Genomic DNA, 11,337 nt, shown 5'->3' on the forward strand with positions numbered 1-11,337 from the left:
AGGGGGCTCTGGGGTGGGAGTGTCTGTCACGACTAAAAGAGAAGTTCAAGTTCCCACGCTGCACACACTGCCTCCTCCTGGGCAAAGACATGTTGTTCTTACAGCTCTGACGGTGTCTCCATCTGACAGCGCGTGTTCAATGTCCTCCACGAAGGTCACGATCAGGTCTGCAAGACATGGGAAGACAAAGGTTGTGAGAAGAACAATGTTAACTTTTCTCTTTTTTTTTACTGTATACCCTTCTGATGAAATACTGTTTGTGATTTGTCTTTTGCAGTGGGGTGTAAACGTAACAAAGGACATTTATTCAAGTACTGTACTTACAGTACTGTACTTACAGTACTGTAAGTACAATTTGGAGGTATTTTTTACTTTACTGGAGTATTTCCAAATTTCAATACTTTTACTTCTACTCTGCAAATGTTCTACTTTTACTCCACTACAATAATTTGACAACTTTAGTTACTAGTTACTTTGTAGATTTTCATTATTATTACAAAACAAACTTTAACCACTTCAGCCCCATTATACATTGCGGCCATTTGAAAATAGCCGATCTACAAGCTCACAACGCGTCGCGCTGCGACGCATTGTGAGCTTGTAGATCTGCTATTTTCAAAAGATTTGTATACATTTTATACATGAAATGGGACATTCTGCATAATGAGCACTTTCTACTTTTGGTACTTTAAGTGCATTTTGATACCAATACTTTTGTACTTTTACTCGAGTACATTTTTAATTCCAGACTTTTGCTTGTAACAGAGTATTTCTACTTTAAAGTGTTGGTACTTTTAATTAAGTAAAACATTTGAGTACATTTTCCACAACTGGTGATTTGTCTTTTGCAGTGAGGATGTTTCATGTTTTTGTGAAGTGTATAGGCTACCTGTCTTGGGGATTAATTCCAGAACACATTCACGTTGATATGTAATGCTGCTGTGTTGATTAATGAGCTCTGCCTGTCCTAGAGACCACAACCTCAATGTCTCTGTTCTTTCTTTGTGCACGCTGAGCTTCGGTTTCTGGCCTTTGGGGTGGTTGCTACACCTGACCATGGGGACATTGCGTCCCAGACTATGTACACGGGACATTGCGTCCCAGACTATGTACAAATGTGTTGTAATTGTTAAAATGGTCAACTATATACATGTATTGTTATGTTATGCTACCTGACTTTGATTACTTGGACTTTTATTGATAGAGTCTAGACGTGCTCATGTATGGTATATAATAGTCACTTACTTTGGGCTTGTTTTCATAGACCTGGTTCCTTATTTCTCTTGCAAAATATGGCAACACTGGTCGCGACACAGCTGTCATGTATGATGAATTAATGTGGCTTTGTGTCTTGGACATGAGAATTTAGGCTAGAAACAGAACTAACTGGCAACTCCACCTGTTAACCCCTTGATAATGATTGAGAGAGAGAGAAAACAAACGCTCTGTTCTTTAATTATTGTTCTTTAAATCTAATTATTTAGTTGGAAAAATTCCGGCACTGTAGTGAAAACGTGGCTTAAGACATGGTAATCATTATCATAACAACACACATTACCAGTATTGTTTAACTTCAATTCATTCTACTTAAAATGGTTTATTGGGAGTCCTTACAAATTGCATTGTTTGTTTTTAATGTCAATAATTAAAGTAGCTATTCTTCTTTCATAATAACATTTTTTAAAGTGATATACTGTAGTTATAGCAGTGACTGAGACAACAGACTGGAAAACAATGCTGTATAACTGGATGAGCATGAGCGCGCAAGCGTGTCCGCGTTCCCACATCAAGTCACTTTTTGACCAATGCGGCCCACACCCCAAAATGAGTTTGACCCCCGTGGTCTAGACTATGGCTGCACATATTGGTTATCTTCTTAGCGATTAATTCAATCGATTACCTTTTTTGATTAATGGAACAATCAAACAGCGCATTGTTACTTGTATTTTCATATACAAATGTATTTTATACTTCATTGTACGATGGTGTTGGCCAAAAATACAACTAACATTTAAAAAGTTATTCAAATTGATTTGATTGAATTAAATCAATCAGTTCGATGTTTGTTTGTATATTTATTCACAATTGCATGGTTTTAACGCAGACCCCAGGAGGAAGATTAATGTCTGCCGTGGTAGAGGAGGAAGTACAATAAAGGGTGAAATCAAGCCCTCCTGGTGTCCGGTAATAACCAGGCAACCAGAGAGATTAGACTCCCCCGTTCTATTGTCCTGCAGAGGCTCAGTTGTTATGGATATTGTCCCCGACAACACAGACGCTGATTGTGTGGACGTGAAGGGGGAACTGAGCAGAGAGAGGTGTGTCGTCATTGTTCAGGTGCTCTGAATTATGGCTGTGTGGGGGGGGGGGGGTTGAGGTTATCTGGTTCCTCCTTTCGGTCTCAGACAGACAGGCTTGCAAAAGCCCAGTCAGGGCCAGATCCGTGTGAGTCACATTTTGGAGGTATTTTTTACTTTACTGGAGTATTTCCAATTTTCAGTACTTTTGCTTCTACTCCACTACATCTCAGAGACAAATATTGTACTTTTACGTCATTACAATTACTTGAACATTTTAGTTACTTGTTACTTTATAGATTTTGATTAATATTACAAAACTCAGCTCTATTTAAACTTTGGCTATTTGAAAATAGCCGATTTACAAGCTCACAAGTGAGCTTGTAGATCTTGTGTAACCCCCCCATCTCTCCCCTTATTTCCTGTCAGCCTACTATAATCTATCAATAAAGGCAAAAAGCCCCAAAAAATATCTTTAAAAAAAAGAAAGTCACATGATGGCCAAAATCGAGGCGTCCAATACATAGTATCAGTCTGGCCCTGGTTGAAAGTCGTTATGGTATATACTGTAGGTACATGAGAGAATATAAGAGAATGGGAGAATTCATTTGGGAGTTTTTCTACGTCATAAGCAGGAATTCACTTTGTTCAAAAGGTGTGGTAACTTCAAACCGTACTACGAACCAACCACAAGCATTCAAAAGAAACTCCGTTCACCAGCTGGTGTTGAGTTAAGAATGAGTGGGAACCAGCTGGCAAGCTCAGGTCGGTGAGCACTGTTGTAAGCCCTGCTCTTAAGGGCCATGCGTGTGTGTGTGTGTGTGTGTGTGTGTGTGTGTGTGTGTGTGTGTGTGTGTGTGTGTGTGTGTGTGTGTGTGTGTGTGTGTGTGTGTGTGTGTGTGTAGGGGGGGATTAGAGTGAGAGAAAGAGAGCGGGAGCGAGAGGAAAGGTAAACGTGTGCTGAGCTTGGACTGACATGCAATGAGGAAGAGCTTTGTGGGGATGTGGAGTTTCCTTTGAAAGGATTCGCAGCAGGGAGGTTCAGCTGACTGTTAACTAGATAGATACATACATACATACAGTGTTGGGCAAGTTACTTTTATTTTTGAACAGATTACATATTACCTATTACCTTAATTTTAAAGTAATACATCTCGTTACATATTACTGTCTGAGCAAGAGCAATATATTACTTATTACTTATTACTGTTTAGTTACTTTTACCAAAATGCTGAAATAGAACAACTAAAATCGTACACGGCTTTCATCGTTCTAAACACCCGGGCGCACAGTGGTTTACACCCGACAGTGCAGGGCATCAGGCACAGAGCACAGACTAGTCTCACGTAGCCAGACAGCTATTCCACAATCTCCGAACGCTATATAGAGTCTGGAACTACACCTCCCGAAATCCGAGGAACAGAAGCTGGCATTTCCGGTCACGAAAATATATTTTTAAATATCTTTACATTAAATGTTTTAATTTCCATTTCTCCTAAGCAGCAAGCTATATATACTTAGATGATGTTGATTTATATTAGGATACATTTGCGCGACTGTAAAGACCAAACGGAAGTGGGGAGGAGGCTTCACTTCCGCTTTATATTTTAATCATGATCAGAGCTTCCGAGTCCCAGACTGTATGACCGCAAGCATCTGAAAATTGTGGGAGGCAACAGTCTGGCCACGCGAGACTAAGCACAGACAGGACATATGGCACAGAGAGGAAGGCACGGGAGGTCCAACCTGGGTCCTACGACAAATGTACTGGCCTTCTTCTTGTGTTTATTCTGTTCTTCAGTGTTGATTGTCAGGGGGGGATGTTTATGGAGAGAAATGACTGCAAAGCAGAAGGCCTGCAACACTCCAGACTAAATAAAAGTCTTTAAGGTGCACAGCTCAATAATATTGTAATAGTGAGGACATAGCCAGCACACGATGAATGTCCTTTTCAGAAACAATGGACGTGTTTCAACAAATCCTGTATTGGTTCATAACGGGACGACGGGACCCTGGTCGGTAAAGTAACTCGGAAAGTAACTTGGCTAATTGTAATAATTTATTACGGAATTGCCGTTTGGTAATGCATTATATTACTCGTTACCGCATACCGTCAGTCAGTTCTGATATAGGAAAAAAGGTTATGTCTGTGTGTGTGTGTGTGTGTGTGTGTGTGTGTGTGTGTGTGTGTGTGTGTGTGTGTGTGTGTGTCTGTGTGTGTGTGTGTGTGTGTGTGTGTGTGTGTGTGTATGTGTGTGTGTGTGTGTGTGTGTGTGTGTGTGTGTGTGTGTGTGTGTGTGTGTGTGTGTGTGTGTGTGCGCGCGCGTGTCTGTGTCTGTGTGTGTGTGTGTGTGTGTGTGTGTGTGTGTGTGTGTGTGTGTGTGTGTGGGTGTGTGTGTGTGTGTGTGTGTGTGTGTGTGTGTGTGTGTGTGTGTGTGTGTGTGTGTGTGTGCGCGCGCGTGTCTGTGTGTGTGTGTGTGTGTGTGTGTGTGTGTGTGTGTGTGTGTGTGTGTGTGTGTGTGTGTGTGGGTGGGTGGGTGGGTGTGTGTGTGTGTGTGAGTGTGTGTGTGTGTGTGTGTGTGTGTGTGTGTGTGTGTGTGTGTGTGTGTGTGTGTGTGTGTGTGTGTGTGTGTGTGTGTGTGTGTGTGTGCGTGCGTGCGTGCGTGCGTGTGTGTGTGTGTGTGTGTGTGTGTGGACAGAGGTTTCCTCATAATTTTATAGTAGAATATTAGGATAATAATAATAATAATAATAAGGGTAATAATAATAATAATAATAATAATAATAATAATAATAATAATAATAATAATAATGAAGTGTAAGCAGACTGTACTGTACATTAGAAATTAAGTACCAGAAACCAGAAGGTGTTCTACATAACTGTACCTTGTACCTCTGCACTGGGATTATCGTGTTGTAGATCAACAGATATAAATACTGTATAAATATAGTTAAAGAGCGCACTAACAGTATATTAGCAGTAAATTAACAGGTATTAAACTAGCTGGCACATCTACTGTCTCACAGAACACCGACTCATCCTCATCAATAACATGGTCAACCTGACAATAATAATAATTTGTCATCACAAAGTGTTGAATGTCAAGGAAATGGAACATGTTCTGTGATTCAGTCATCTATAAAAAATAAAGGATTATCAGTGAGTCATCCATGCTTTCATCTGAGCAAAGGTTGACAGACTGTCGGTGTGCGTGTGCGTGCGTGTGTGTGTGTGTGTGTGTGTGTGTGTGTGTGTGTGTGTGTGTGTGTGTGTGTGTGTGTGTGTGTGTGTGTGCGCGTGCGAATGTGCGTGCGTGCCAGACAGTGGTGGAGAGTAACTAAGTACATTTACTCGTGTACTGTACTTAAGTACAATTTTTAGGTAGTTTTTACTTTACTGGAGTATTTCAAATTTTCAGCACTTTTATTTCTACTCCACTACATCTCAGCATCGCAAATATTGTACTTTTACTCCTCTACAATTATTTGAAAACTTTAGTAACTAGTTACTTTGTAGATTTTGATTATCATTACAAAACATACATTAACCACCTCAGCCCTACAGTATATACATTTTGGCCATTTTAAAATAGCAGATCTATAAGCTCACAATGTGTCGCAATGCGACGCATTGTGAGCTTGTAGATCTGCTATTTTTTATTGCTATTTTATTATACATTTGAAAACTTGTGAAATGGGACATTCTGCATAATGAGTACTTTCTACTTTTGGTACTTCAAGTACATTTTGATACCAATACTTTTGCACTCAGGTACATTTTAAATTCAGGACTTTTACCTGTAACAGAGTACTTCTACATTGTAGTATTGTATCAAGTATCAAGTATTTACTTTGAGTAAAAATGTGTGTTACTTTTTCCACCACTGGTGTGTGCGAGTGTGCGAGTGTGCGAGTGTGCCTGTGTGTGTACGCGTGCGCGTGTTTGTACACGTCATTTTGTGTGGCCTTTTCCATTGTTTGCTTATTAAAGTCGGTATGAACCTGGAGGCAGGATATTAAATGCATTGTGGTTTTTCTGACACAATAGAAGCACTTCACAAAAAAACATCCCGGTAATAGAAAGCATTGAAAGGCTCAGACGATACTGTCTGGTCACGAACGAACGAGTCATTCTGTACAAATGAGGAAACACCAGCCCAGACAACATCGCCCTTGAAGTTAAGCATTAACTGGACAAAGTAGGTGCATTCCCATTCACTTACTGATTAGCCTAAGTTGTCATGGAGTTTCTGTGGGTTAGGCTGGGTAACTAATGTATAGATAATATAGACAAATGGTTCTCAACCTTCTCCTTGGATCAGGGCCCACTTGAAACTTCTCCAAAGTGTTCGCATTTTCAGAGCATATTTATTTTAAAGGGCTGGTTCGAAAGGGATCGATAGAAAAAAAAGTCCTTTGGGGGGTGAACTGTCCCTTTAATGATCAATCAATCGAATGTGTTCCGGCTTGGATCAGTGGAACTAGCATAGTATACTTTAAGTTCCTATTTATCAATATCACAATGAAAACTCTTTTTCAAGGTTTTAAAGGAAACAAAATATTTTTGTTACGTAAATTATGTTATATTAAAGATATTTTATCTATAAAATCTTAGTGTTTTGCCAATTATTTGGGGGCCAACATAGTAGCAGTATAGAGGACTGCAGGTTAAAGCCTGAGTCATGCCTCGCCTAGACTGAAAGAACGAGCCCAATCGATGGTCTTGAAGGGCGGATCCAAACCCAGCCGCCCGGATTCGTGCGGCGCTTCCTATTGCTTCACCAATCTATGTCCCCGCCTCCCCTCCCACAGTTGCCTCCGGACAACTATCTGTGCTCTGAAGTATCATAACACTGAACAAAAAAAACAACTACAGTACAAGCTATGACAACGGTGTGAGATTCTAGATTGTACGCCGTGTGGGGAATTAACCACTTAAAAGTCATACTAATGTAACGTTAATTATAGTTGTGGCGACACCTCTGATAGCTCTGTTGTCTGTTATTCCGCTTCAGTTTCGAACTGAATACTGTGATTCCCAGTATTCAGTACGAAACAAAACCACGGAAGAATTGCTCCAAAATGAATGATGCCGGTTTGTATCACTGAGGATATTTTGGATGTTGGTAAATAAATCCTGAAGGGGGCGTCGTCAACAAGTGTCATCTGGTAGCGGCGGATATCTTAGTGGGGTATAAACAGGTTGACTTAACATTAGGCTGCACTAGCGCTCCTGTTTTCGTGTATAGAGGGGCGGGTGTATAGAGGCGCGGAGAGATTGCGCCTGATCCCATTGGTTCACCAATCTGTCCGTCAACCCCCGCCCCGTTAACACAACATTACGAGCGACGCCCACTGCACTCTGGTTGGTTGGGAAATGAAACACTTCCCATACCGAGTACACCGACGCGCTCCTCCAGGCTTTTATTTTTTAGTAAAACAATAAAAGCCTGGAGATCGAGGCTAACTTAACATCCCCCCCCACCAGTATGTCTGCAGCTGCTATGCCACACCCCCCACGTTGGCAAGCCCTATTAACACTAAACTACATAAATGCCGTAAATACATTTCTGTTGCGGGGGGGGGGGGGGGGGGGGCAGACAATACAAAATATACTGGTTAAGAATGATAAAAAATAAGTTGCTTTTGTTTACATGGCCAAAAGAGGGACGCCAGGTGTAAAGTGGTCTCAATATAAAGATAGATTTTACGTTGCCTTATAGCAGCACAGGGAGAACTCCATCAGCTCTCACTGACCTGTAGGAAAGCTGTTGGGCTGGACCGTGTCGAGGAAGGAGCGTACCGGCGCCGCCATGAAGCCCGCACCGGGATCCAGCACTGTGTTGTCCTCATACTGGGGCTGCGTCAGGACCAGCACCGGGGGGGTCCCTGCTGCTGGGCAGGAGGCCTGGGGAGCAGGAGGAGGAGGAGGAGGAGTAGCCTCCAGGACCAGGCTGAGGCCTATGAGTAACACCACCACCCTCCACCATCTCTTAGTCCTCATGGTCTCATGTCTCTGCATGACTCTGGCTGGAGAGAGAGCAACGTGTGGACAGTGGTGTAAAGTACTGTTCTTAAGTACAATTTTGAGGTTTTTGAGCGGTGTAGCCGCTCCTATAAGTGGGGTTGGGGTCGCTGTACTGTGATTGGCTGATAAGTCTTCATACCCTTTGCTCAGTACTGTGATTGGCTAGCGAGACGCATGATGAAATTCATAACCTGTACTGTGATTGGCTGATAAGTATTCAGACCCTTTGCTCAGTACTGTGATTGGCTAGCGAGACGCATGATGAAATTCATAACCTGTACTGTGATTGGCTGATAAGTATTCAGACCCTTTGCTCAGTACTGTGATTGGCTAGCGAGACGCATGATGAAATTCATAACCTATAAATAGCACCACGCACTTCAATTTTTTTTTCAAGTGAGCTTCCATCACTGTGATGACCACTGTTCTAAATAACACCACTCACTTCACACTGGGTGTTTTTTTTTTTACTTTACTGGAGTATTTCCAATCTCCAGTACTTTTACTTCTACTCCACTATCATCTCGGATCCAAATATTGTACTTTTACTCCACTACATTTATTTGAAAACTTTAGTTACTAGTTACTTTGTAGATTTTGATTATTATTACAAAACATACATTAACCACTTCAGCCGTGTATACATGTCGTCCATTTGAAAATAGCAGATCTACAAGCTCACAATGCGTCACGACGCATGTGCCTTTTTTTCACAAAAATGAGCCTTTTTTCATATTTCTACATTGCAGTATTTTTACTTAAGTAAAAACATTTTTTACTTTTTCCACCACTGCGTGTGGACCGATCACCTCATGGCACTGGATGGGTCTCGATTCATCTGGAAGAAAAAAAAAGAGGAAGAGAGGTATGAGTGACAGTAACAGAGAGCCTCGTGAGCAGAAGTGGAACAGGAGGTAAAAGGGAACCAGAGGGTTCGATGCCCCGGCTTTGTGTCAAAAGTGCAAAAGACACTGAACCCCTACTGGAGATGAGCAGGCTGGTGCCCTGCGTGGTTGTTTCTGCCATCTGTGCGTGCGTGTGTGTGTGTGTGCGTGTGCGTGTGCGTGTGCGTGTGTGTGTGTGTGTGTGTGTGTGTGCGTGTGTGTGCGTGTGTGTGTGTGTGTGTGTGTGTGTGTGTGAATGGGTTGAATGTACTGCACATTGTAAAGGGCTTTGGATTGGATGAAAGACGCTATAGAAATGTAGACCATTTCTCTCTCTCTATCACACACACACACACACACACACCCTTATGCATACACACACACACACACACACACACACACACACACACACACACACACACACACACACACACACACACACACACACACACACACACACACACACACACACACACACACACACACACACACACACACACACACACACACACACACACACACACACACACACACACACACCATGGAGGATGAAGGGAGATAGAGATGCAGAGAAGAAAGCCACACAAATGTAACTGAGTCACAGTCACAGAGGATCTGGGTGTTTACTGTTCTATACAAAATGTCAGGGGAGAGAACTAGCACTGTCTGACAGGGAGAAGAACCATTTTGTACGGTAAAATGTCAGTGTTTAAAGGCGACTTATATAGTTTTTGTGTCAGTGCCCTTTAAATGTGCCTTTTTTATTTCATGCTCTGTTTACCCAGAAATACTGCCTAGGTACTTGCCAGGTCTGCTGTATATCCTATCCTAACTGTCATCTATGTAATAACATGTAAGGCAGTGCTTTTGTGACTTGTGATTAACTTGAAAAGTCATAGCATTGGAATAATGAAATGAAACAAGCCAGGTTGATGTAGTCATCAGGCCTTACATAATATTATACTGACTGTGTGTGCTGAGTGTAAACACTCAAAGTCTGCAGTCATCTGATCTCACAGACCTGCATCACTATAGTGTTTAGTCAAGACCCAGTCAGCGTGAAGTGAAACACAAACAGCACATTGTCAGAACGAAACAGATCAAACCAGATATGGCCGTTTGTACCTTCATTAAACTGTCCCACAGTTTCACATTTTCATGTATTTTGAAATCTTAAGGAAAGTCACCCAGCTTGAAATGTAAAAGTGCCGAATGAACCAAATGGTCTGTATTTATGCATATAGACTAATAACACACAATGAAATGAAGATATTTACTCAGTAGGGGTGCAGGAAAAAAAAAAACGGTCTGAGCAAGCCCTGCGACTTTTACCTCTCAGGTATTTATAGAGTAAAGGACAAGTGCAGGAGGACAAGGTGACATAAAAAACAACTCATGCAAAAGAGAAAACGGTCAAGAAAGAAAGACCAAGAAGGACATGAGAAGGATATACTGTTAGGTAGAGAAATTCTGAAGAGGAGGAGAAAAAGAGAGGGAAAAAGGATGAGCCTTTTACCTGTTTTATTTCTCCAACGGAGCAGTGAGAATTCAACCCAGGTTTGCTGAACTGTCTGTAACGGCACCAAGTCCCAAGCTGTGAGTGAGTCACCCCCTCTGGTCTGGTCTGGTCCAGTGCATCAGGCCCTTGCAGGTGTATGTGAGTGTATGTGTGTGTGTGTGTGTGTGTGTGTGTGTGTGTGTGTGTGTGTGTGTGTGTATAGGTATGTTTGTGTGTGTGTGTGTTCACCTCAATAACCTGTATTCCTGTTGCTGTACAAGTTGAAGTGTGACTGCTTCTGTGTTTTGGGTTTTGGTGGCAGTGAGAAATGGGAGGGTCTAGGTTATGAGCGAGAGAGAGAGGGAGAGAGAGAGAGAGAGAGAGAGAGGGAGAGAGGGAGGGGGAGAAAGAGGGAGAGAGGGAGGGAGAGGGACAGAGTGACGTGGGAAAGTGGGAAGGTAAGCAAATAATTGAGAGGGGTTGGTTTGGAAGAGACAAAGCTGCCAGGCAAATGATTTTCCCAACTCTGTTTGCGGTATCTCTTGAGTGTGTGTGTGTGTGTGTGTGTGTGTGTGTGTGTGTGTGTGTGTGTGTGTGTGTGTGTGTGTGTGTGTGTGTGTGTGTGTGTGT

At 42.1% G+C, this 11,337-nt stretch overlaps 1 protein-coding gene across 2 annotated transcripts in view; it reads right to left on the reverse strand.

The window, feature by feature from the left end:
• The window catches only part of prom2 (prominin 2), a 31,951-nt gene extending 20,863 nt beyond the window's left edge, over positions 1-11,088 (reverse strand). Inside the window, exons 1-4 of one of the 2 annotated variants that reach the window (XM_080448797.1) lie at positions 10,726-11,088; positions 9,119-9,163; positions 8,055-8,342; positions 103-167 (exon numbers count right to left, since the gene is read on the reverse strand). In XM_080448797.1, the coding sequence (XP_080304923.1) occupies positions 103-167; positions 8,055-8,319 (330 nt within the window). In that variant the 5' untranslated portion in view covers positions 8,320-8,342; positions 9,119-9,163; positions 10,726-11,088. Of the gene's footprint in view, positions 1-102; positions 168-8,054; positions 8,343-9,104; positions 9,164-10,725 lie in introns of both variants that reach the window. The other variant, XM_080448796.1, reaches the window with a different exon arrangement.
• Between the last annotated feature and the right edge of the window lie 249 nt (positions 11,089-11,337).

The sequence above is a fragment of the Gymnoscopelus braueri genome (genome assembly GCF_963280865.1).
Source record: "Gymnoscopelus braueri genome assembly, chromosome: 14".
Taxonomy (NCBI): domain Eukaryota; kingdom Metazoa; phylum Chordata; class Actinopteri; order Myctophiformes; family Myctophidae; genus Gymnoscopelus; species Gymnoscopelus braueri.